This window comes from Rhea pennata, chromosome 1 (assembly GCF_028389875.1).
Source record: "Rhea pennata isolate bPtePen1 chromosome 1, bPtePen1.pri, whole genome shotgun sequence".
NCBI classification, from domain to species: Eukaryota; Metazoa; Chordata; class Aves; order Rheiformes; family Rheidae; genus Rhea; species Rhea pennata.
This window is the reverse complement of record NC_084663.1, coordinates 94,131,881-94,158,764: the sequence shown is the minus strand read 5'-3', so window position 1 is coordinate 94,158,764 and position 26,884 is coordinate 94,131,881. Positions and strand designations below refer to the sequence as shown.

The 26,884-nt window shown below is 42.2% G+C and overlaps 1 protein-coding gene and 2 non-coding genes across 3 annotated transcripts; all 3 read right to left on the bottom strand.

Annotated features, from left to right (window-relative positions):
• Positions 1–310: 310 nt before the first annotated feature.
• Positions 311–384, bottom strand: TRNAI-AAU (transfer RNA isoleucine (anticodon AAU)). Its single transcript has one exon. It is a non-coding gene; the product is annotated as a tRNA-Ile (tRNA).
• A 202-nt stretch (positions 385–586) lies between these two features.
• TRNAL-CAG (transfer RNA leucine (anticodon CAG)) lies at positions 587–669 on the bottom strand. The gene has a single exon. It is a non-coding gene; the product is annotated as a tRNA-Leu (tRNA).
• A 3,557-nt stretch (positions 670–4,226) lies between these two features.
• TTF2 (transcription termination factor 2) lies at positions 4,227–25,367 on the bottom strand. The gene is made up of 23 exons (XM_062572261.1): positions 25,322–25,367; positions 25,066–25,177; positions 23,696–23,782; positions 22,886–22,952; positions 21,451–22,431; positions 20,465–20,591; positions 19,111–19,302; positions 18,737–18,894; positions 17,597–17,678; positions 17,178–17,288; positions 16,047–16,197; positions 15,226–15,331; positions 13,966–14,156; positions 12,938–13,091; positions 12,066–12,157; positions 11,342–11,424; positions 10,562–10,701; positions 9,529–9,699; positions 8,891–8,949; positions 7,863–8,016; positions 6,747–6,829; positions 5,655–5,729; positions 4,227–4,553 (listed from the first exon to the last, which is right to left on the bottom strand). The coding sequence occupies exons 1-23, from the start codon at positions 25,347–25,349 to the stop codon at positions 4,409–4,411; spliced, it is 3,549 nt and encodes a 1,182-aa protein (XP_062428245.1). The 5' UTR covers positions 25,350–25,367; the 3' UTR covers positions 4,227–4,408.
• Positions 25,368–26,884: the final 1,517 nt, after the last annotated feature.

Here is a 26,884-nt window from a genome sequence, read left to right as displayed (position 1 = left end):
CTCGTCCTCGCTGTAGCGATGCGCAGGCAGCGCGGGGAAGTTTCCTCATTCCTCTCTCCCCCAAGAAACAGTGCTGGCTTATAAAAACAGAACAAAACAACACATAAACACCCCTCAGCAAACTAACAGCAGCTTTCACCCTCTGTTCTGAAGGTTAACCATGATGGCTAACCAAGTGACTCCAAAAGCGCATTTTTCATCATCTCTGAACTTTGTTCCCCTCTGTGTTGCCGACTTTTCCGTTCTTTAGAAAGAGGCACCAACAGCAAGGCAGGTGGTTGGAAGAAAAAGAGAGGTGCAGGAAAACGAGTGGCCCGTACGGGGATCGAACCCGCGACCTTGGCGTTATTAGCACCACGCTCTAACCAACTGAGCTAACCGGCCGTGCTGTGCAACAGCTTCCGCGGCGGCCAGATCACCGCCACGTCCGGGCCGAGCGCCCTCGCTGCGGCCCCTTTCCGGCCCGCGTCGCCTGCGGCCGCACAGAAATGCCGCCTCCCACCGCGCGAGCTCCCGCGTCCCCACGAGGCTCCGAAAAAAATAGCAAACCTGGGCCGAGCCGGCAAAAAAAAAAAAAAAAAACTTGTGTCAGGAGTGGGATTCGAACCCACGCCTCCAGGGGAGACTGCGACCTGAACGCAGCGCCTTAGACCGCTCGGCCATCCTGACCGCTGGGCACGGTTTCCCGCCGGCCCGCCTCGGCTCTGCCGCCGCCGCCGGCGCGGGCGCCCGCGCGGCCCCGCCGGAGCAAAGTGGTGCTGTGGGGCTGCGGAGCAGCCGGCGAGGGGACGCTCCCCAAGACGGACATCTGTGTCGCTTACAGCTTTCACAACAGAGCCTGCTGTTCAAATACGGCAGCAGGGAAGCGGCTGCAGCCAGCAGTTGTCAGGGCTCCAGCCGCTCTAGCAGGACGCAGTGGCCGTAGCGTCCCTCTCGCCTGAGGGAGGGGGAGTATCTCCATGAGGAGAGGGAAAAATGGGAGCAGGGAGTTGAAGAGGACCATAGCACGCCAGGGCTACAGGACAGTGCCACCGCGGCGGTACGTGGGAGGTCACAGCAGTTTATGATGACTGATGGCACCTATTAAAAACATCATACACAAGTTTTCTAGATTCTAGGTGCTTTGAATGTTCTGCAAACTTAAAATAGCTAAGCTCGCTTGTTAATACCAAAAATCACAAATGCTTTTTCCAAAGGCCAACTTTGACATTGCTATGTGTAAATGCTACTCAATCATGATATTAGTGCCAAGGTACTATTAAATACTTGTATAAGATACCAACTATTGCAGCCTTGCTAATTCCCTACTCCATCATCCTTTCCTGAATAGATGTTAATCTGGTTTGTTCTGCTATACTTCTAGTAAGCCTACAGAGGATGATTTCAGGAGTATATTATGAGAGACAAAGGAAGACAGTTTTTTGATAGAGGTGTGGAAAAAGTACCCTTTGTGTTCTTTCTTCTTAATATTAAGAGTATTGGTAAAATTCACATTTTTTTCCTATAAGGAAACAAGGCCCTGTTAATTTTATGTTGTAGGGAGATGTAAATACTTGGTCACATTTGGGCTAGCATTGCTCAATAATAGTTTCAGAAACACGTTTTTTTGCATTATCTTCAGAGCTGTGAGCTAACGAATGAAAAACACCCCATAGTCTTAATTCCCCCCATTCAGAAGACAGTAACTGGAGGTACTTGCTAGAGTTCAGAGAAATTCTGAAGCTGAAGGTAAGTAAGTTGAACGTAGAGTAGACTCAGTCACTTCATATGCCATAGGTTTTTTAGGCTTCCTAAGAAGGGCTAAAGCCTTTTCCAAGAAAAGATGTGATACAGTAAAAGCAATTCATCCTAATGGCAGTATCTGCCACATCTAACAGTTATGCAGCATTCAGGCTATTGTTAAGTTAACCCAAAAGGAAGACACACAGGATGAATGGATAATGTGTATGAGAGACTGATTTAAGATATATTGCTAGATGTATCTAAAACAGGAAAGCATGCTAGGCTAAAAGTCATTCCAAGGAAAGCTACAGGAGCTCAGATCAGAGAGTGAACATGAATTCCAGAGAGGCAACTATAGCCCAAGTTCTGCTCGTGTATACTTTTTCAATAAGGTAATTTAAGAAAGATAGCCCTTAGCCCTCTGTTTTGTGAAAACAGGCAGTCTGGTGTGTTTTGCAGAAAAATAGTACAGTAAGGCACATGAGAAGCACACTATGTTCCACAAGCTGAGAGTTGTAAGTATGCTTAAATTGCCTAGGCTGCACGGCAGTCCTTGATTCTGGGAACCACTCAAGGCATTTCCAGCACACTGAAGTTATGGATGTACGTGTGTGTATGTACACACACACACACACACACACTCTGCACAAACAACTATTTCTGTCCCCAAACCTCCTTATCTGTGCAATAGGCTGGAATAATCAGACAGCATCACTTGCTCATCACATCCAATCCAGGCAGGTAAGAAATAATTAACACTGCAGTATCATATTCTACCGGAACAGTGTGTAGTAAGAGGAACCACTGATCAGCAAATCATAGAATCATAGAATCAGTAAGATTGGAAGGGACCTCTGGAGATCATCTAGTCCAACCTCCCTGCTCAGCAGGGTCACCTAGAGCATGTTAGACAGAGTTGCATCCAGGCAGGCCTTGAATATCCTCAGAGAAGGAGACTCCACAAGCTCTCTGGGCAACCTGGTCCAGTGCTCTGTCACTCTCCCAGAGAAGAAGTTCCCCCTCACGTTCAGGCAGAACTTCCTGTGCTTCAATTTCTGCCCATTGCCTCTTGTCCTGTCACATGGGACAACTGAGAAGTTTGTCCTCATCCCCGTGACACCCTCCCTTCAGGTACTTAGACAACATTGATAAGATTCCCCCCTCAGTCTTCTTTTCTCCAGGCTGAAGAGGTCCAGCTCTCACAGCTGTTCCTCATAGGGCAGATGCTCCAGCCCTTGGATCATCTTCATAGCCCTGTGCTGGGCTCTCTCCAGTAGCTCCATGTCTCTCTTGTACTGGGGAGCCCAGAACTGGATGCAGTACTCGAGATGAGGCCTCCCCAGGGCTGAGCAGAGGGGCAGGATCACCTCCCTCGACCTGCTGGCAACAGTCTTCCTAATAGAGCTCTCCATCATTTCAAGGGATACCAACTGCTATCATCTTGTTCCATGGGGAACAGTCATAATCAGGGACCAAAGTCTAGTTACTTATCAGCATTCAAACGTGTCATATGCTGCCACCTGCCATCAGAAATAAGACCCATTCCAAACTGAAGTCTTCCTTTTGCTGAAGAGTTTGTTATGGGAACTGTGCTAAATCCCAGAGAAATGGTACAATCAATAGAAAACCAGACTATGCAGTGGCTATGGCTATGGCCACTGCAGGGTGAGGAGAGGAGCAGAGGAGATAAAAACCAATAAAGAATGTTTGCCTAGAAACTTTGTTCACTAACATACATCAGTGCTGAGAGGAAAGAGACTACAAAGCATGAGCCAATTACTGGCAGCTCATCTACTATAAGAATGGAAATCATAGAATGGTAAGGTTGGAAAGGACGTCTAGAGATCATCTAGTCCAACCCTTACTGTAGCCCATATGAGGATTGAACCTGCAACCTTGGCATTAGCAGTGCCATGCTCTAACCAACTGAGCTAAACCTCTTTTAAGAAGTAATAATAATCTACATTGAAACTTTTGCAGTGGGGAAACCTTATAGTATTCAAGATTTAGAGGAAAAAAAGGCAGGGAGGAGGGGGAAGATTCAGGGTTCTTTGCTATTTCAGAGGAACATACTAGAAATCCAGTCCCCTGCTTGGATAGTATTTTGAACAGGGCAAAGATACTGCTTCTTTACTTCAAGGAGGGATTTTATATCTAAGTAAAGAAAATTAAGTATTTAAATCTTTCCTTCATTTTGTTATGGACATATTTGAAAGCCTGTATCATGTTCTTTTAATATCACCCTCAAAACCACTTTTTTTTTGTTAGGTGGGAAGAGGAGTCTCATGTTCACCCAATCTCACCATTCAGCCTCTGATCTTTCCTACCTCATGCTTCTCTCTCACTTCCTCAGTTCTCTTATGCCTGTTTCTCTCCTATCCTGAAAGAAGAAACTTTCTAAACACAAAGCATACATAAGAATCCATGAAGCAAGCATGTTTTTAATATTGATTCAAAAGTATTTTAAGCAATAGCTTAATTTATAACTTTATTAATCTTTGGACACACTATTTGATTTCAGTATTAAAAAATTCCAGAAGTCAGTAACTTCCTTTCCTGAAACAGTTTTTTTTAAAAAAAGTTATTTTCAAAATAAAGGACCACCTTAAACAACAGTTCTTTGCTGAAGTCTCCCCAGGTACTCCCAAGTACAAAATTGCTTTCCATTTCTGTTGTAAAGGATAAATTAGATGCCAAAGAGAATTTTGAGGTCAGCCAGAGAGAGTTTAGAGAAGGACTCTCCTTTGCCTGACAGCACCTGCTGGGCGAGATCTTTCTTCCTGGTCTGGAGTTCTACTATCTTTTCTTCCACTGTCTCTTTACAGACAAACCTAAAAATACAAAAGCATGTCGTTTTAATTGCTAGGAGAAAGTCCATGTTGTAAGCATTTTGAAAGTTACTGAGAAAGTCCTTATCTCAGTTAAATATTAGCAGCCTATTACATGACTGACCAAGTGTACCTGTTCACAGAAGATAGCTGTTCTTGCATCCAGATACTGTAACACTTCAAAGAAAAGTGTGATGCGCTTGAGGCCTCAAGCAATAATAATTATATGATAAATTCTGGAATAGTTCTATGATAACTGATGGCACCTATTATGCTAAAAATATTGTACCCAAAATAGTTTTCTAGATTGCAGGTGCTTTGAATTTTTTGCACACTTACAATAGCTAGGGTAGCCTTTTAATACTCAAAAATCACAAGTGCTTTTTCCTAAAGGCCAGCTCTGACATTTACCAGAAGTGCTCTGTATGTTTATGTTACTGATACTAACAAAGTCCAAGCTTAGGGAACATGTTGTCTATCCCCAGACTACTAATAAAAAGTCAGTAAGCACAAGTGGTTATTGCCATAAGATCCTCAACTATCCTGCAATGTTTAATTAACCCATCCTCTGAGTGCTCCAGTTCACTCTCAAAGACAAATATGCTCAGAAAGGGTAGGGAAGCATGTGGCTACCCCTAAGCATGGCAGACGCAAGATCATTTCTGGCCCTTTTTAAAATTTAGCACTATAACCACTAACACCAAAAAGTTTGATATTTAATAGCCATAAGAAATGGCAGTTATTTTGTCTTTTCAATAAAGATCTCAATTTGATGAAAGAAGATAGGGGTTCCCAGGGAGGGACAGGATATTCCCACTAAAACATGGGTCAGTGTTTGTAGCTTTTTTAAACAAACAAACAACAACAACAACAACAACAACAAAACATTGTTAGCAATCCAGATAGCCCCATAGCATCATACAGGCAAATGCCATAAGAGTATCCTCATATATTCTTTTACCTCAGCGATCCTCAGTCCCACCTTTAGACCTTGTGCCCAACAAGTCAGGAAACAAGCCTCAAAACAAGGCCTTGTCCCTCAGACTAAAGCCAGACAGTACATGAGCAGCAACTGCCTCTTTTACTGCTAAGGATGATCCTGACCTGTGTATCACAACATCCTTCCGCTGCCCCACTCGGTAAATGCGGTCACATGCCTGGTCCTCAAGAGCTGGATTCCTGTAAGGGAAGAAATAGCTTGCATAGTGTTGGAGCTTATTAAATTCACGAGTAATAGAAATATGAAAGCACTTGTGCTCATCTCATTTGTCTGCCTCCAAAAGCATCCTGTTTTCTTTCTCCATAGAAGAGCTAGAGCCTCCTCTCAAATTACCTTAGATTTACTAGCTTGATCACCATTGATTGCCATTATTCAGCCTAGCCATGTTTCCCTCAGCCCTGGGTAAAAATTCGTTACAACTCCACATTAAAAAAAAAAAAAAAAAAAAGCTTTTTAAATTAGATCATTGTTCCACATTAATTCCATATTTCTGGCCAGCAGTAGCTAGTATTCAGAAAGCTTAGTAGCTGACGAGGAAAGGTGAGAGAAGCGGAAAGGCAAACTCCATTGAAAAACACCTTCACTCATGCATATTTCCATAAGCAATGGTTCACAGTTTGACAAATAGGGACAGGGATTACTCATTGCCCTAACTTTTATAATGTAGAAGCGTCTCCTTAATGCTGCTACTCAGCAGCTGCTTTGTGCGCTGAAGCGCATTTTCATAGCCCTGTAAAAGTCCAAGGTACACTACCCATACCCAGTCACTAACTATTTTTTTTAATCAATGTTTCAAGATGAACTCCCCGTGGGAACCACTACACCGTTTTTATTACTGCAAGAAGTTAAGCCAGGGACTGCCAACTCCTCAGTACCCTTTATGATACAAAGTGCAAACTTAAGCTTCTCTGGATTGCTGTCAACCCCCCTTTCCCCCCCCCTCCCTCTGCAGTCCTGTATTTCATAGCAGTGAGCACTAGACTGACAGATTTAGAGGCAGATTGTATTGGGAACACTTTTCCATAGCTAACCATTAGCCTTCACTCTCAGGTAAACTCTTCCCTCCTACCCAATTGTGTAAAAAAAATATACACAATATATACATATATATATATATATACAAAATATACACAAGTGAGAGACTAAATCAGTGTGTCCCACATACATCCTTGGAAATGAAACTTATTTGTCTTTACCAGTGCATGTCAAGGAGAAAGAGGTGGTTTCCTCCAGTCAAGTTCAGACCAACACCTCCAGCCAGCAATGAGATCAACATTACCTTCAAAAGCCAAAAGACAGTTAAAATGAGAAACTCGTTTCCAGAAAATGAATGCTTCATATACTTCACATATTAATTTGAATCAAAGATCAGATCCAAGAAACCTGTTCATCACACTTATATTCTCTAGGTATATTTATTAGGAGTTTGTCAGATATCAACTGATGAGATACAGAAGCCTGGGCACGGAAGCAGTGGCTCTAAGATAGGCCAGCTTACTACTGAACATGTATCACCCCGAGATATACATATATACATGTGCATGCTATTCATTTCCCTTTGATTCCACATAGTCTAGTATTCAGAATAACAGTAGGTGGTGAAGAAAGGGCAGATGATCGATTTAGAGATGCTTTCTTGTACAGCACAAAAAGAACTCAATCAGTAAAGGACAAAAACATTTGTTATGCATGTTGCTCAATTACATAGTTAAAGTTCATGGGAAATTAAAATCTTGATCTTTAACTTGACTCTTATAGCTGGTAGAGTACTTCAAGTCAAAAGCTAGAATGAGAAAGATCTGTTTTGTAGCTAGCATCTTGTTCAAGAATTATTGCAAAGAAAACTAGCACAACATTCACCCCTTCCAATGAGATATCCACCCTGACAGAGGGCAACCTGTCCTGCCTAAATCACAGCAATATCAATGTTCAGATGAACACGTACCACTATGAGCAACAGCTTTTGACTAGCTGGAAACAACTGACCTGCTCCGAGTAGAGCTAATTGGCCCTTACGTTCCACATTACTCTTCGGGGCAGAAAGATTTTTGAGCGTACTGAAGACTTAGACAACTTTGCACTAGCCTAGGAGTTGCATGATCTCAATACAGAAGATTAACATGAGGGAGAATTTTAGCAGCTTATACCGCTCATTTTAAGATACACATTTGTTTTGCAGCTACTCCTTTCCCTGCTGATCTTGCCACCTTGAGATCCAGATGGAAAGCAACACCAGTAAGTGGTGTCATGAAGTTAGTTATCACATCTGTTCATAGCAGTGCTAGTAACTGCTTCTCCACCCAGTTTCATACCTGAGGCCCTTTAGGATTGTTATTGAACTCTTCTACCACATCCATTCTTTGTTTAGGATTGACAGAGCCATCCACTGTAGCATACTTCAGGCCTAGTCGCTGGAGGTGCACAGCCACAACTTTCAGCATACTCGTCCACTGAGACACAATAACACTGGAGACAGAACAGGGTGTTCAAAACAAGTGTTGTGTGTACTGTAACAGTTTGCTTATTGCAGTGCCTCACCCAAAAGAGGCTAATATAAGCACTGTCCTTCACTGCAAACTGGACAGAGAAGTCCCTTCCCAATGCAGAAATAGACTCACCTGTTAGTCTAGTGCTAAACCTGCTATGGAAAACTAACACCCCATAAACTTAGATAAATTCAGTTGGTGCCTCTGAACTCTATTTTTTTTTGATTTTATGTTGCCACCTGTCATCACAATATCGGAGCATTTTCCATGAAACTGGTCAATAACACCACCAAACTTGGATTTCCCTGATCCTTTCACTCCCTGCAGTCTCTGGATTAAGCATTTTGGGCAAGCTAGGCAGTAACTTGTTCAATAATTTTGTGCTAAGGAAGACAAAGAATGCTTGTACAGTGAGAGCTGCAGGACTTCAGCAACACAATGAGATCAGCATGTTCATATATCTTAGGCTCTGCTCTATTCTCCTGCCTTTTTTTTGTTTGGTTGGTTTGCCTCTGGGCTAAAACTGAGGGCAAATATCTTTCCAGCATGATCAAATTCTTTTTTAAAATTCTGTTTTTGGAGAAAATGTTCTCCTGAGCCTCTCAAGGCCTGAGATTCTTCACTCATTCCCCTAGTTTACACTTACCTACTACTTAACTTGCATTCAGAGTTTCAGCTCTTACTTTTGTCTTTCCTTGGATTCTTCTTATAATCAGCTTTGAAGTGCTGCAGTACTGTCACCATTTTATTGTACCAGGAGTTTTGTATTCAGGTGTTTTAAACTACCTTTGTTATCATCAAAATACACCCTTCTCTCAATCACTGCAACAAAAGGAAAGTGAAAGTTCGCTAACCTTTTCTGAGACTCTGAGCCACTCTGGATGGTTTTCAGTTCAGCCAAGAGGTGAGCTATCTGCAAGAAAAAAAGCTTGCTGTCTCAGTTCAGCTTGTAGTTGGCTACTCTTTACTAGAGTAGAAAGTGAGAAAAATAACCAAGTATAATGCCTTCTCTGCTCAGACTTCCAAGATAATTTAAGAGTCATTGGTAAGAACTCCCACCACAGTAACAACTACCACCATGGTAACAAATCAAGTGATACAAACACATATCATAGATTCCAATCATTCTGTGAGAAGGCAAGTTGCTACCATCTCTCCTCTCACTGCCCTCACATTTCCTCTAGTTCTTCACAAGCCACATGCTCTCACATGCTTATTTTTCTAAACTTCTTTGGATCAAGTGCTCCAGATTTGCACAGTTTATCAGCATAGCCAGACCCTCACAATTTTATTAGAGGTACCCATCAAAGCCTGGTAAGTTGGAGCCTTTCCAGAAGGGGTTTGGCAGATCAATCCACTCATCTGCTTTCGTCTAAGCTGCCAGATTATCCTGACCTACAATTCTCAACGCATGACAATTCATTAACCATTTAAAGATGAAGTGCTGAAACCAAAGTTTCTCAAAGGAATGCAAAAATTACAATCAGAATACCTTGGTGCTCTCCCTGGTGATTTCAAAGAGATCTGTTTTAAAAGCTGTGCCATTGAGGTAGACAGTTGTCTTGGAATCAGGAGTCTGAAGCTCAGACAGGGTTAAAGCACTAAGCTGTTCCTCAAGGGAGAGGGAAAGGCCTTCACTGGTCAGGTTAACTTGGTCCAAAGCCTGCAGGAGGGGGCGGAAGGGGGAGGAAACAATATAATAAGAGATAGCAGGCAAGCCTGAGATTAAAATTCAGTAGTGAGCTTCCTTCAGATCCACTGACCTGAGCAGAGGTTGCACAGACTGAAGATATCTCAAGCAATGTGAACAGAGAATCATAAGAAACACCCTGCTGGGTCAGACCAACAGTCCCTCTGGCTCCATATTCTGTTCCAGTCAGCAGCTATTTAGGGATGCATGTGAGCCCAGCCATTTTCTGTGGTCCAGTCCCCTCAGCATCCCCCCTCCATAGCATTAACTTTTGTAGGATTAAAGAAGTTTGAGGGAACATCCCTGCCTATTTTCTTAACTTCTGGACTTACGCTATGGTTGCTTTTTATAACAAAACAAACATTCTGAAAGTTTAGACTACTTCGTACAGAACTGGAGAAAGATATTTAAAAAGTCACTCTGATACACAAGCCTTTAAAACAGGCACTTGTGAGCTTTTCAGGACTAGATTAGGATCAAGACTTATCCTCTTCTTTTTTGTTTCTGTGCCCTTAAAATTCCTTTTTTAATTTGAATAGAGGCATCTCAAGAGCCACAGCTGACCATATAATCATGCTGGGGAACTCAACTGACTTCAGCAGGAAGTATGCCTAGATACAAACCTCCCAAGCTCTAAAGCGTGTGGTTCAAGAAATGACTTAACTCATACACCCCTAGTTAAATGATACAACAGTGTTACAGCACACTTACCAGTTAACTTGCACAAATAATCCCCCCCATCAAACCCAAACAAACAACAACCCCTCTCCCCATAACTGCAAAGAAACCCCCCAACGATAAGTATCCCACCCACACTACAAAACTATGCAATTACCATTTTCAGTAAGGAGAGGTGGCAGCAGCACTGACGGAGCCTTAAAAGCATAGACAAGACGTGAACAGTACTTGAGACCTGGGGGGTACTTTGGGAGCCTGCTAGGAGTTCCTTTTGACTGGCTCCAAACTCCTGTGCAACTGCCAAGAAAAGGAAGGAGAATACCAAGAGCTCTCAGAGGCATTTCCAAGTAGGAGTTTGATTAACAGGAGACAAGAATCAACAAGCAAGCAAAATCCTGATTTAACATAGAAATCCCACAAACTCCACTTAAAAAAAACCACAAATAGTGATATATAACATACGTGATATCTCAATATCACTAACACTGACACCTCTTCTCTGAGATATCACTCCCTTATTTCAGAAGGGAATTTTAAGCACAGAGCCATGAAATTTCCCCAGAGCCACAAAAATGAGGACAGACCTTAGGAATACTGACTCAGTCCCACTTCAGTCATTACCTAAAACTGTCTATGAACAATCTCCAACAATTATTTTATCATCCCTCTAACTATGCCTCACTATTACTCACAGCAAGCAAGCAGACTGGTAGATTGAGACCTACTGATACTTAAACAGGAGTCCCCTAAAAGTTAAGCAGGAGGAGACTTTACAGGTATGACTTCAATACTTCACACCCGAAGGCTCTACAGCAGGACTCTCCGTAACAGCAGTGGCAAAGTGTTTCCCATAGAATTTCCAAGTCTATTCCCCCTCTCTATCTGTGCACTTAACAGAGGCACTTCTACAAATACTTTTAAGGGAGGATGTTCAAACCTCTCTCAAATGGGTTAACATCAGAATACTCTCTGCACTGATTCTTCTGCTCTTGTCTTTTTAGATAGGACTGTAGTGTTGATCTGGAAAAACAAGACAAATACTGTGGGATTTACAGTGGGAAGAAAAAGGCCAGTATTACTTGTGTAGCAAACAAGTTGATGAATTATTGAGCTAAAAAGGGTTTCATTAACCATTTGGTATATTTCATGAATTCCATTAAGTTACACTCCTCAGGTCACAAAAGCCTGTTTTGTTTAACTCAAAAAAATCAGAAGCTAGATCCATTTTGGAAAACACAGAAGAAAAGTCTTATTACCAAATACTTTGAGTATACTAAGAGTTAGGTACCAAACAGACAACACAATCCATAAAAATACAAAACGACATCTTCAAAGGTATACTCAACCAGAAGGGCTTTTTTTTTTTTTTTTTTTTAAACAGCAACATAGTTCAAAGAGACCCTTTTATTTTATTTTTTTAAAAAAAGGGTGTCACTGAACTCTATCATTATATTTTCAGACAAAAATGGAGGTTAAAATGTACTAGTCTTCTTTACATTAGTTTCCCAACTCTTGCTACTACAAGTAGGATGTTTTCAAACTTGTTTGACAGTCAGAAAAGGAAGTTTAACTACTTCCCAGGAAACAGAACTGGTCCAAAATATAATCTTATCTTGTAATTTTTCATACTAGGAAGAAAAAAAGTCCCCCCACATTTGTACCTGGATCTTGCAAAGAGCACGTTGTACACCGATTGCTCCTCTGCTGAAAGTTTTAACTGATGTAACCGAGTGCTACGCTGGGGCAGAGATACCTGAAGTAAAAATACAGCAGATGAGATGTATATAGTGCAAAAACCTTACAGAGCATCACAAACACCAGTATTTCAAGAGTTTACACAATATTCTTGGACTCAAAAGATCCTTTCTTCATTAAACTTACTAACATTACTGCAACTATGACTAAGCATAGATGCCTACAGAACTCCAAGGAGCCTGATTAACATTCAAGATATTAAAATTTTTAATTCTGAATCAGCCAATAACAAAAGGCAAAAGGAACCTTAGTATGGCCTGCCATATAGCTACCATGGAAAGGCTGATTTATTGCTTTTATTGGGGGTGTAGCTCCTCCATTCCCCATTCAGAACTGGACAGTGCACCAGAACTGCACCTTAAATAGACTTACAAATACAGCATATAAACAGTCTGTTAAACTAAGTAAAGAACAATGCAGGAAGCCAATGCCCCAACCTTCACCAGATTTATTTGATGCCCAGCAGTTTTGGTTCTCAGAGGGCTAGACTAACTTTCCTCTAAACAGATGTCTACTTCCAATTAGTTTACATGTTCTGCTTTACTGGGGATTTATAACAAAGATTTGATTCTTCTGCTTAGCCACATTAAAACTGCATATTTCTCCTTTCTAGATAAACAGTCAAACCCACAGACACTTACTCCTCTTGCTCAAGGGACTGCAGTGGATAGGAAAACCTACTCATTAACAGACTTATGCATGTAAAGAACTTAAAATGGTCTGCCGCAAGGAAAACAATGGAAAGATTCTCTAGTTGTGGAGAGAGAGAGGTTCTTACCAAGGGCTTGCCAGCTGAATCCAACTGTTCCTTAGTTCTCCGTAATAAGAGGCTTCTGGTTAACAGGCTCAGCCTCTCTCCTCCCTTCTTTGTATTGTTATCTACCTGGAACTTCCACACCTTGTACTCATCAAAAGGAGAGCAACGCAGAAACCTACAACAGGAGGGAAAGAGATTTCATATCAAGTGAAGAGAAGTTCTTCAGTCACTCCTGAGTGACCAAAATCAAACTCCTTGCTATCCAAAACAACACATTTCCAATTCAGCCACATTTGCTAGGAGTAGTAAAACACATTCAGTTTCAGCACACTGATAACATGTTTGCTCAAAAGTCTTATGAGCACCATTGGCACCATGAAACAGTCGTCTTAGTTCTGTACCTATCACTTCCTCTTAGCTTCTCTCTCAAGTATCAACATTAAATAGGGTACATCAAGTAGCACAAGCATTTGCCAAAGGCCTATTTGTGTGTTATTTCAAAGTCCTGTGCTTTTTAATTTCATTTATACAAAATTAATTTCAAATGTGAGTTCTTTCTGGTCCTCTACCATCCTCCATAATCTTTTTCTACTCAACACTGAGGAACACAGAGTGCTTAACCTGCACATGGCTTCTTAGGAGAAGCCATAGTTTTTAATCTTTCCTTATAAGCTGTTGTAGCACAACACTCCTTTAACAAGCTTCCTACCGGCTTGCCTGAGAGGAGCAAAGATTATCATATAAAACATCTGTTCATTAAAATTGGTTTTGTGGGTATTCATCTTGGAGACGAAGGAGAGTTCAACTAATTTCCAATTTGTCCTCTATGAAAGCGGAATAGCTGCAAGCAACAGGGCAGTAGCACATGGACAGGCTTGTGGACTCGGCAACAGGCTTGTAATCCAGTACCTGTAAAGTTTAAACCACTAGTCCCACTATCCCTTATGTCTTAGAAACCTCTCCAACTTATAAGCAACTTCAGCAGCACTGCCACTATAGAGCCACTGAAATTGAAGCCCTACCCCATTTCTTATTGGCAGTCAGCTCACCTCAGCAGAGAGTACACATCCAACAGGTTGTTCTGTATCGGTGTCCCAGTCACAGCCCATCTGGCACTGGCTCTCAGCTTGCACACAGCTATAGAGGTTTGAACCTTTGGGTTTTTAATATTGTGAGCTTCATCCAATATAACTCGAGCCCAAGCTACCCTGAGCAGAGGTGAACAAGGATGTGACCCACCCTGAAAGAAAAAGCAGATTATATTTACAACCCAGAGCAATAATCTGACCAGGCACTCTAAAAGCCACAAACCAATAGATTATTTTTCTAGTAAGAAGCCTTTTCCTTACATTAGTCAGCAGCAATCAGAGCTCTTATTTTCATACTTACTGTTGTGAGTATTTCATTGTAGTTGGCACTTCTATCTCAGTAAAGCATCTCTGCAAAGCTTCCACAAAAAATGGTAAACTGAGAGATAACGTGTTTGCATATTCTTGATGACAATTTCTAATCCTTTGCTGTTTTCCTTACATTCCCTCCCAGAAGGCATTCCAGATCAGTTTTGATAGGCTGGGACAAAGGACTGCATAAAACTACTTTATTGCAGCATATCCTGTGCTTTTAAATACAAAACCTCTCTACAGTTTTATAGGGACATTGCCACCTTTAACTTTGAAGAAATTCAAAGGCCTATTTGCTTCAAGAGCTGCAAGAGGATCCATATACAGACCTAGCTAACAAAAACATCAAATACAAGCAAGACAGAAGGGACTGGATTCAAAGCGTACTACTTCTATACTGTCGAACCAAGTCCAACTGGTATTCAGCAATCATTTTATCTATTTCATGGCCTAGCAAATATATTGCTGTTTCCTCATTTAAGACAGCAGCATATGGACTGCCTCAGTCTCAGTTCACACTGACCCAGAGCTCTTGCAGTTTAAAGGGACATTAGCTCTCCCAACAGCAAAGAACAATAAACAGGGTATTCTAGCACTCCTTCATGGTCCCACCTCAAAAAAAGGAGATGTTCATCATCATACTCCTCTTACAATTACTTTTTAATACAACATTGAACATTATTGAAACGTTTAAGATTACTACAAAAATGGATTTATTGTGAATTTAGTCTTCTTTCTGCACTTCACAGCACTTTCATCATTTTGTTTTGTTTGTACAAACCCAACAGGAGACTCACAGAAAAAAATTTCTTCGGTCCAGTGTTTGCTGTGCTATAAGGTGCTCCTTGAAACAATAATGGCTTGCACTACTTTAGAACAAAACATTACGGCAACAACATGATTTCTCACCTCCACATCAAAGTCCTCAGCAGGGACTTCCCCCTCCTCTTTGCTTGTGGGAACCTCCTTGGAGAGAATGCTGTAGGTTGTGACAACAACATCATATTCAGAGAGCCTGCAAAAGGGGGAAGTGCAAATCAGGAGCAAGAAAGAATGAGGAATTCATTTTGCAAGGCAGAGAAAACACAAGCTCAAGGTTGAAGAACACCTCAGTTCTACAAGAGCTGAAATGCAGTTTTACAGGAAACTGAACTTCACAGCAGTCAAAGAACAGCATATTGTCCCCATTTTATGAATACTGAAATTGAGGCCAATCTCAGGAAGACAGCAAGTCAGTGGTATTGAACCCACACTACATTGCTTAGAACTTGGCACCTAGAAACACTGCTTAGCATGGCCAAAGGGGCACAAGAAGTTTCCTGACTTACCATATATCCGATTTGAGAAACAAAAACAACCCAACCGTCTAACCACTCCCCCTCCAAAAAAAAAAAAAAAAAAAAACAAACCTTCCCACACAAATCACAAGCACAGAAGAAACTGCAACTGACCATCTCTGCAAGGAAAAGACTAATCTTAGAGGATGTAAACTTTTTTTTTTTGTTATCAAGTACAAAAAAGCCTGAACCAGAACCACTCAGCATAGGTACAGACCATTGTAATTTTGCTACATAAATTCTAACAATGATGCATCTCAACAGCAGGTATCAGCCCTACCTCCTGGATCCTCTACCTTTCCATACTTCACGTTCCTTCCACTGTACTAGAGTCACTGAATTTCAGTTTTGATGTGCAGAATCTCTTGCTCATATTTATAGTTTTGTACTTACGTCTCTGCATGCTTATCTCTGTTTGGCCCATGGTACAGATAAACCCTCAGTTTGCCATAGCCTACACGTCTGTCAATCTCTTTCTTCCAGTGGTGAATTAAGGATGCAGGACAGATGATTAAAGTGCTGTGGGAAGGGATAACAGTGGAATCTGCAGAAAAATATTGCAAACAGATTTTCAATATCTTCACGTTAGACCACAACAGAGAGAGAGGTTTGCCAAGTCAAAAAAAATTAAGATCAGTCCACTTTTCCTGTACGCACAGCTCGTGAAGCAGACTTATCCACATTGTACTCCTTGGGGTGGTTAGTTCCGAGAGGGAAAAAAAACCAAAATAAAACTAAAAAAAACCTTAAACACTAAAAGCATCATTTCCTCTACACTCAGAAAGTTATGCTATACATCTGTGCAACTCCTTCAGATAAGTCAAAAGGTCGAGAGTAAGAAACTAATTCTGATCTTTCTTGAGAACGTTGTTCCAAATAAATATATCTTTTCTGTTTTAGGAAAAATGAAGTATCATCATTTTGAACCACATAAATACATATATAATATATATTTACATACTCAATAAAAGTGGGAAAACAGAAAAAATAGTCCAACCGATTACATGAAGATAGAGCCAGTGACAGATGTTGTGGACACACACAGAAACAATATCGTTTCTTAAAACCTCTGTAATGTCCATTATCTCCATATACAAGGTAAAGTAATCCCACAGAAAGAACCAATCACAGGGAATCAAAAGGAGTAATTAATGCAAGTCTTCATGCTAGGAAAACTATGTAAGCATTCAACTATTTGAAACCGGCATCTACTGGCTCTACCAAGTTCAGGAAACTAACCAATTAAAAAGTCAACCAAACAAGCAAAAAAAAACCCTTGAAATAATATAAAGTGAGGGGTTGGGAAATCTTGCACATCCATTAGAAGAACAAATGACATTGATCAAGAGAAAGGTCTCACAAGGGAGTGCAGTAAATATTAAGCCTAATGGAATTTCCCTGCAGAAGCAAGCATGTACACATAGGAGATTGTTGTTTTAGGAGTCATTAACCTATAATGCTTTACGTATCTCAAATGGCACTGCTTCACAACATATACACTAAATAGTAGAAACAATTCTGTACCATTTTTGGATAGCCATATTTCTAACTTCTCCTTTCTTTTCTCAGTCTTCAGCTTCTGAGTCAGAATGAGAGCAATCATTGTTAGGGTCTTCCCCAAGCCCATGTCATCTGCTGGAAAGACAGAGGCAGACAGAAGTTGTGATGACCTGCAGAAATGAGCCCTTCTGACTCAGATCTACTCTGAAACAACCAACAAAACAGAAAAGTACCACTGGGAATCCTGGAAGCAGAAGTTTGACCATTTCAGGGCAAAATTTAACAATGGGTTAATAGCTGTAATTGGTTGAAACACACAGAAGAACAAGCCCTTTAACACGCCTACAAATAACTTACTCTGAGGCTAATAATCAGTTATGGGCCACGCTTTCATATTCGCATAAATCTGCCCCTCAAATTCACTTTCCCATTCTGTGGCTTACCCAGGATTCCTCCACATGGGCTTTGGTTCTCCCTCCAAAGTAGCCATGCAAGCGCTTGCTTTTGGTGCGGCAGCAGGGGAACCTGAGAGGGTGAGACACAGGATTTGCAGGAAACACCTTGCACAGACACTTTGCTTTATGTATCAAACTATTGCACTGAGCTGTCCTACTACCATTTTACTAAAAGGAAGTTGTCTACCTATTGTTGTCCCACATTGACAGGGACACCCACGAGAAACAATTCCTGCAGAGAGGAGGCCAGCAATACTGTATGTCAGACCCGCTAAGGCTTCCACGTAAGCCATCCTTGAGCCTCACACTTGTGAGAGCATCAAAAGGTGGCTTATTCAAGTGGAAAATCCACCCAACTCTGTCACATTCACAACAGGTGTCACTGTCAAAGAGGGAGAGATTAAAAGCACTCCCTCTTTCCTCATCAAGTCTAAGGCTCCTACAGGCTCTTAGGAAAGATGAAGTGAGGCTAAATACTATCACCATGTGACATTTAATGACTTCTCTAGCATTGAAAGGTCTCAAGTGAATCTTACAAATTATATGATATCTACACATAAATCTACCACTTTACAGAGGCATGTGCCTTTCAACACCTTGCACAGAACCTTATAAATGGGTTCTACACCACTACACTGATCACAAGCTGCTCTTTAGCAGATCAGAATTGACTGATCTAGAGTCTATAGGGTTATACAGACTCAGACTTCTGCAATACTAAGAAACTAATGCTCATAGCTTGCTAGGAGGTTTAACTGGGAGAAAAGAGCAAGAACAGAGTTCTCGGAAGGTCTGTTTCTTACTAGAAGAAACTACCTGTCTCCACTCTAAGTCATGGATATAGAAATAATTGAGTTTGTTGCACTGTTTGAGGTACTACTATTCCAAGCAAAAAAGCAGAACATAATACTGGCAGTCTGAAACAACTCTCATGGGCAGGAAATATTTAGATCGCCTTCTCCCAGCAGGTTGAAAAATGAGAAGTAATTTCAAGTGTGAAGGGATAGGACGCTCAAGGACATCATCTCTGATCATAGAATCATAGAACATCTCTGATGTTACACTCCATGATGAAGCTGACAAGAAACCTCTAAGTTCAACAGTCAACATCTTTTCTTGCCAAGTCACCTTCAGTCCAGAAGGATCTTCAGCCACTGTCTGCTCTGTTGGACAGGATTCTAGAGATTTGTGAAGATGATTAATAGCCTCGCTTGTAGCACTGTGTACAGCTCTGATTCGGTCTTCTGTCATTCTTCCCCCATACAGATTCTGCATGCCAGAGTTCACTAGAAAGACACAGTATCACAGGTGAGGCAAGTTTACAAAGCTAAGTCTCCCAAGCACAGTTTTTAATCTCAAAGATGAATCTTAGTGGCTACAGACACCTTGGCATAGCATAAGCTCTCAGTAACACAAAAGGTCACACATCCACAAGTTTCAGGTTTCTCTGAGAAGCGGTGCTCACCACTGTTCTCTAATGAAAAATATCTTCCCATACTTACTTCCAAAACCATGACTGCAATATTCACTGGAACCCAAAGAAGCAGTAGCAGAGGGGTGACTGCATGAGCCTGAAGAGGCCCTTGCTGTAGGATCCCACAGTGGAAGTGGCGTTACAAGCTTTGTTCCACCTGGTCTGCCAAATGGGTCAGGCAAAGGTTCCTTGTGACAGCCACTCCTTGGACTATCCTCCCCTTAAGAAGAAAGGAATTACAAGTTGAAAAAGTTTCACAATGGACCTCAGAGTTTTGTATTACAGCCTTCGTTTTACAGACAGCTGTCCAACAATCTGCTTGCAAAAGGTTATTAAGTGGTCACACACAACTCAGTAACAGCAGAGTAGCAGATTACCACAGTAACTGAGTTACTGCAGCTGCTCCAATGCATGGTCTGAGCCTGCACCTAACTGAGGGTCGTTGAGGCATGAGCTGCACCACACTGTGAGGTTTATACCGACACAGTCAACCTCGCAACTGTGACCAGGTTAGGGCTTACATGAGGCCAGTCCTGTGTGTTGTTCCCATAGGATTTACTCTGGTTAGACACACTTTTCTTGTCAATGTTTTGGTTAAGAAAAGGACTGAAACATCCAAGAACAAATGGGTCAAGAACCCTGCGCTATCCTCTCCTTCCTGAAAGGGTCTCTTGCTTAAAAGTAGACACAGTACAAGATAGTGGAACTGCTTGTTCTGTGGTGGCTTGGAGTTATTTTTTCTCTCCTAGAGAGCTTCAGTTTCCAGAGTTGACAAACTAGATTTTTTTCATTAATGTAACTGATAGCATAATCACAAAATAGTTCCACTGTTGAGATGATGATGCAGCCAGCTCAACAAAATGCCTCTCTCTTCCATAACTAATTAATACTAGTTTATAGAATTAGGGAATTACCATATACAAGACAAGCTGTTTCTAGTGTGATATTCCTGTAAAGTAACTTGTACATTTGCTCACAAAAGGCAAAATAAACTGGCATAAGCAGCAGGCATATACTTTGTTTCATATACCCCAATAAAGACAAAGTTAATGCTTCACTGGCAAGTTTTCAGACACTTGCCTCAAATCACATAGCCAAAGCTGAAAACAGAACACATGGCTGGATCCTAATCATGGAAGAAAACTCTTTCAGGAAACCACCACTCTTTACAAAGTAAACCTTTGAATTTCTCCATTCATTTTCTTCACTCTCCTTCCCTCTCACCCGCAACTAACAGTGTTCGTCTTCAGTGAACCTCAACAGATAATTTCTGTAGAGCATACATACCATGTATAAATTATGCTATTTTCCCATAACATTAACAACTATAGCAAGGCAAACTGCTTTGCGAAGTTTCACGGCAGGGTGGGGAGAAGTCCTACCTTCTTCCGTAGTGTCTCTCGCTGAAATGTTAAGAGCACTGAGTGCATCTTCCAAATCCTGCACTTGCTTTAACAACCGTTTCCCTTTATCTGGTAGGAGCTGAACATTCACTGTAGCCAGTGTACTCTACGAAACAAGAAAATCCAAAATGAATGTGCTTTACTAACATTACTGCCCACAGGGAACAATCAGGAAGTCAGAAGTTTAAAAATGGTAATATTATACCATGACAATTCCTATTTTAACACAGTTCTACAAACTCCAAAAGCATTTAAGTCCACTTCAGTGCACTTAAATAGTCTTTTAGCAGAAAATAAATTAACAATTATAGTACTTTAGAAGATATGGAAGGATGCAGGGCCTCCACTTGTTTGTGAAATAGGATAGGCAGTCAAATAACTTGGATGATCTTTTAGCATCTATGCAAGCACCCGAAGTCCAGGCTATCTGCACTTCTCTATACCATTAGAAACAACATTTCTGATGTTTCATTTCAAAGTTTTGAGCTCTGAGCAGAGATATTTTTAATAATAAAAATTCTGGAGCATATTATCATCAATTATAAAAAAAAGCAGCCAGAAAGATATTGTATTGCACCATAGTATGAGTTTTCATGGCTAAATTATAACTCTTTCTCCACAAGATCAAAAGAGACAAACAAATAGCTGCAGTTAAAGTTCTAGCTCACTACAAACTGTTCCATCTTATACAAATTACTTTCTATGCAAGAGGCAGACAACCTCAGGCAAGTCAAAACTGAACAACCCCAAAGACAAAGTTACACTGCGTTAAGGGAATTCTCTCATATGTAGTTTTTAAAAAAAAAAATCTCCTAATCTGTGCCTATGTTGAATTTTCCCACCAAAACTCCAAATACTTCAGAAAGTTACTGCTGCAAGAGGATACTGCCTTCTGCTGCCTAACAGTGGGGGAAGTCACCCTGAATATACAGGAAGAAAAAGGAATAATAGCAGCAGGAAATAACCTTCTTCTGCCTCAGCTGCACAACAAGATGGTTGTGAAGAGCTTTAGGGTCCTGGGGTCCTTCTGTATAAAGTGATGCTGCCGTTCCTGGCAAAGATGCCCCCTGATTACTCTTCCCTGAAGCTCCTGGAAGCATCTCTCTTGGATGCAAATCCAGCACCAGTTTCTCAGGTTCACCTTTACTTGACGTGGAAGAAACAAGTACTGATTCATCACTGTCACCATGAGACACTTGTTGAGCAGGCTGTCCCAGCTCTGGCCTTATTTTTATTCTGGGTGGTGCTGCCTCTGCCCCTGTTCCTCCCTTTGAGGGAGCATGTTGCAATGTTAGCTGCAGTACTGCTGGGGAAACTGCATTTTTTTCAAACCTTGGTTTCAACTCTTCGTTCTTCCCACCAATCCATTTTCTCTCTTTGGTTTCTTTATCCCCACAGCATTTTAAGTTTTTCTCTCTGAGCTGTCCCTCCTTTGGGCACTCGGCACTTGTGCTTTGATTTCCAAGGCTTATTGAAAATGACTTGGATTTTCCACCTGCCTCTTTTTCCAGATATTCAGAAGACTTCTTAGACACCCTGCCACTGCCACCATATTTCCCTTCATCCCAAGGGGCATTTTTTGCTTTCCAGGTCTCAGACAGACTACATTTAGATTCAGACACCATGCTTTCCTTAAATTCTGAGCCATTCTCATTTCCTCTGGATTGTTTCTGTTTAGTTTTCTGTCCTTCTAAAGGCTCTCTCTCTATGGAGGAGTCTGAGGTTGATTTCTTTTCTTTATCTGACACCAGTACACTCTCTTTCTCTGTTTTCCCTCCTTTTGCTTTACTTTCCTCTCCAATGCCTTGTTTCATTTGTTTCCAGGATGATGGCTCACGATTCTTGTCTATCACTTTGAATGGATTTCGTTGGCCACTGAGATTGAAAGGAAGTACTGAAGTAGGCTGTGATTCTAAGTTTTTTGATGCTTTGGTAGCTTTTGGATCCTGAAATACATACAAGTAGAGTTAATGCTAACATACAAATTATGAAATACTACAAACTATGCACATAATCTAGTTACTTCAAGCAAGATTTTGGTCTCTATAAACATCACCTTTTCTATCACTTTAACAAGGTAAGGGTAAACATTTCATCCTTTTTTTTCCCCTGTTTTCCTTATAAAATCACTGCTGCTTTTCTACTGTCTTTGCCATTCCCACTGTTGGGAATGTAAACACCTTGAGAGCAAATCCAGATCTCTAAGACTGGAGAACAGGGATTACTTCATACAATGCATTTAGGAGTGAGAGGTCTCTCTTGAAGTGCAGCAGGCTGACAGCCTGTTGGAGCTAGAAAGTGCAAACTCTCCTACTGTGTAATCCCAGAATAAATTACATATTACATAATGAACAGTCATTCTGGAACAAGCAGATATTCTAATATAAATGACACTCATACCTGCCATGGGATGCTTCCACACCATTTCTTCCCATTCAATTTACTCTTCAGGCATCGATAAAATAGCCTACCAGAGAACAAAACAAGACTTGAGCTTCATAAGCCTGTAAAGGAACGTTTCTAAATGCTATTTAAATAAGTAGCTTGCACCAAAAACATCAGAGACAAGATTTCTTGATCTGCACTTTACATCTGGACTTCCGTATAGCCAAAAGTCAGTGTTAGTAACATACAGCTTTTACTGCAAAACCATTTTCTGGGTAGATTCTCGGTCTTTTTTTTTTTAACCTTGAAATGAAAGCTGGAGATATTGTGGCAAAACATTAATTACTGCTCAGACATTGACTATGATCAAAACCTCAGAAGACTCTTGGGATTTCAAGGGGTGAGAGAAGAGCTAATCTTGTCACACTGCATAGGCCATCCGGTCTTTAAAAGCACTTCAGGAACAATGGCTTCAAATGAGACTTTTTAAACTGGCAGCCAAAAGGGACTGCTGCAAGAATTTTGTCCAAATACAGTTGTTGAATTTAATAGAACCATCACAAATCTTTGATGAACTTAACAACAGAGCTATGTCCAATTCTGTTAAAAACAGCTCTTTTCTGTTCATTAGGTTTATATATTTGAACACAATTACAAATGAAAAGAGCAAACATTTTGAAACATACTAGGTAAAGGTCTCAAGTATAGATGACTATTTCAGGCAGTTTTAAAAGGAAGCATGTGAGCAAGCTGTCACCAAATAATTCCTAGTGTTGAAATCAGTGGCTATCATACCATCTTTGTTTCCACTTTGGGTAAACTTACTTGTAGTCATCTTTGTCCTGCTGTTGAATCAAGACTTGCAGCTCCACCACATTTCCCTCATGGATCAAACAATAAGAAGCAGGAATACTGAAAAGAGGAGATTAAAAAAATAAAAAGGGGAGAGAGAAAGAGAGAAATAAAGGCAACAAAAGCTGCTCACAGAACAGCAACAGCATTACACTACCCAGGAGAAGATACTTAGGAGAATCTTCTCACAGATTACTTAAGAAAAGAGTAGTCCAGAACTGCTAAGATAACACTAGATTTCCCCCCAAACAGCCAGAATGCTAATCCTTCTTTTTTTTTTCCTTTGCAGGACATAAAAAAAATGAAAAAATAATAAACTCTTATTCTATTTCTCCACATACACTCAAGTCAGAAGAATTTTCTGTATCGCCTCAATGCAGAAGCTTACAAATCTCTAGAAGCCAGAATCTGAAATGTAATTAATCAGGAATAGATACACAGGCGAATCATCTGGACAATAAATGCATAGGTCTCTAGTCATCAGGTGGTGCTCTACATCTGATGACAAAAAAGCCTGTGAGCTCAAGAGAGTCAATGGGCAGTTGGAGATACTAGGTGACTGATTCCTAGGCATCTCCTTTACCATAATACCTATTTATGCACAGGCACACATGAAAAGCCTTAACTGGCACCTACCTAAGAACAGAGCTATACAAAGAGACAATATTCTCTAAAGAAGACAGAAGATACAATTGGTAGAGCAGAGGGAAAAAAAATCATTCTTTTCTTCCAAATATACAATCTGGTTGTAATGAGATACTCCATTCTCCTTAAGCCATGCTTTTCATACAGAAAGAAACATGAAAAAAATCGAATCCAATCTGCTGTGATGGGGTGCCTGCCTATCAGAGCAACCAGCATGTCTCCCTCTCTAACCTGTGTGTCCTCCTCCTTAAGGCTTAGGGCTGACTGTTTTCACATCACCTATTACAGTGACATATATCAGTCCATTAACAGGACTCATAGGGGCTACAGAAATGGGTAAGTTTTATGGGCTGTGGAAGAATTCAGGTGTTTAACTGACAAGAAGTGACAGCTCCTGCTCCTCTTGTGCTCAGGCTGCCTGCTTTCACCGCACTATGCACCAGGGCACGCAGCCAGCAGGCAGCTTCACCTCAGCCGTACAGTGCCTCGCCACCACGACCAGCCGGGGCACGAGCAGGCCTCTCCCCGCCCCACCGCGCTCCCAGCTCCTCTCAGCTCCGCCCGCCAGCGAAACCGGGGCCGAGGGGACCAACCCGGGCCAAAACTGACCCTGCTGCCGTGTCACCATTGGGTCGCCTGCAGCCCCCCCCCCCCCGCCGCCGGCCCGCGCGGCCCCCGCCCCCAGGCCCGGCACTTACGGCGTCGGCAGGACGAAGCCGCAGGCCGCCGCGCCCTGCGCTCCGCACACGTAGAAGCTCTTCCCCTGGTTGGGGCCATCACGGACGCCCGTCTTCAGGACGCAGAGGGACCCTGCGGGGAAGGGAAGGGAAAAGGAGGGCGGGCCCGGTCAGGCGGGCCCGGGCGCCGCCGCGCCGCCGCGCCGCACGCTCCCGGCGGCCGCTTCCTCGGAGCCGCCGCCGCCGCCGCCGCCGCGCGCGCGCCGCCGCCCCTCACCGTGCCCCGCGCACGGCACAGCCTCCATAGCCGCGCGGCCACCAGCAACCGCCACCCGCTCCGGCCCTGCCCCCCCAACCCCGCCCACCCCTCACGGCAGCCAACCACACGGAGCGCCTGCAGACCGGCCGCCCAGTCGGAGCGGGGCGGGCGGGTCGGCAGAGCCAATCGCCGCTGCGCTCTGCATTCTCTCCGCACCGCACCGCCCCACTCCCCGGCCTTCAGCGCAGGTTCTGCTTTCGAACGGCGAGGGAAAGGGCGGGAAGAGGAGGGCGCGCTGCCATTGGCGGCTGCCCGCCACGTGAGGGCCTCGCGCGGCCCGCCCACCTCGCCCGGTGGGCGCGGCCGCCCCCGGTGGCGTGGCCGACCCAGTGGGCGTGGCCACGGGCGGGGCGCGCGGAGCCGTGCGGCGGGCGCGGCTGAGCATGCGGGTGGGGCGCGCCGCCCCTCCCCCCCCGGCCGTTTATTTATTTATTTCCCTCTGAGAAAAGAGAAAAGCGGGCGTTCAACGTGTCATTTCCTCTCTGTTACTTTGGAGCACGACGGCATCGTGAGACACCTCGTTTCCTGAAGGTGTCCACTCAGAGTTTAAAGACCTGTCGGATTGCGATGCTGTTTAATTAACTCGGGTGTAAACTGGCTCGATTTCAGAGGAATGCCAGTAAGATTCAGAGCCTCAAGAAGTGCAGTAGTACCACGCAGTGCCTGGAGGTTTTATTGACCGGTTTCTACCGAATTCGTCATTTACTTGGTAGGCTACAAGGAGGTGCATTCGATGGGTCCAGGTCCAATCTCTGGAAGCCCAAACCTGCAGGGATTTACGCACGCACAGCTGCATACTGCAAACCAGCAAGAGGGGTGAAGCCTGCGTTTCATCCAGGATTTGCCCTCGTTATTTTGAAAGCCTAACTCCAGGTGCCACTGCTACCATGTTCATCCATTTGCTTTAGACTTTAGTTCTGTGAAGTTTGCTGTATTTTTTAAAATTAAAAAGTTTTAAAATAATTTTAATTTAAAATAACAGTAATGTAAACAAACATTCTGGACCATTAGAAGCTGGAAATATTACTTCTTTGGCATTTAAGATGGGGAATACAATTCTACAAAATCTGTGCATTCCTTAATTACTTGTTTCTTTAATGACAATTCAAGTGAGATAATGACATTGGTAATAACAAAATTATGGAGAGGTTATAATTTGTTGTTTAGTAAAAATACGATTAGCAACATTTACACTAAATAATGGATTAGTGAAATTAACACCAAGAGCCAAAATCAGTCATGATGTAAACTGATGCAACTCCACTAACCCACCTGAGGGCTGAATTTGGCTCAGTACCTTTGTGAATTATGTGCTTTTTACATAATACTAACAATTTTGTGCTTTTACGTGTGCCTTGGTATTTTTCCTGCCTAAATATCACACCATTTTGGCCTAGCACCTACTTCTTTCCACTGGTATCCATTCAGTCTCACATGTGCCCTTTCAGTCCCTTCATGCTGAGTGACAGCTTTGCTCAACTTCTTTTGAAGCAGGTGTATGAAATAAAAGGGAAGCAGGTA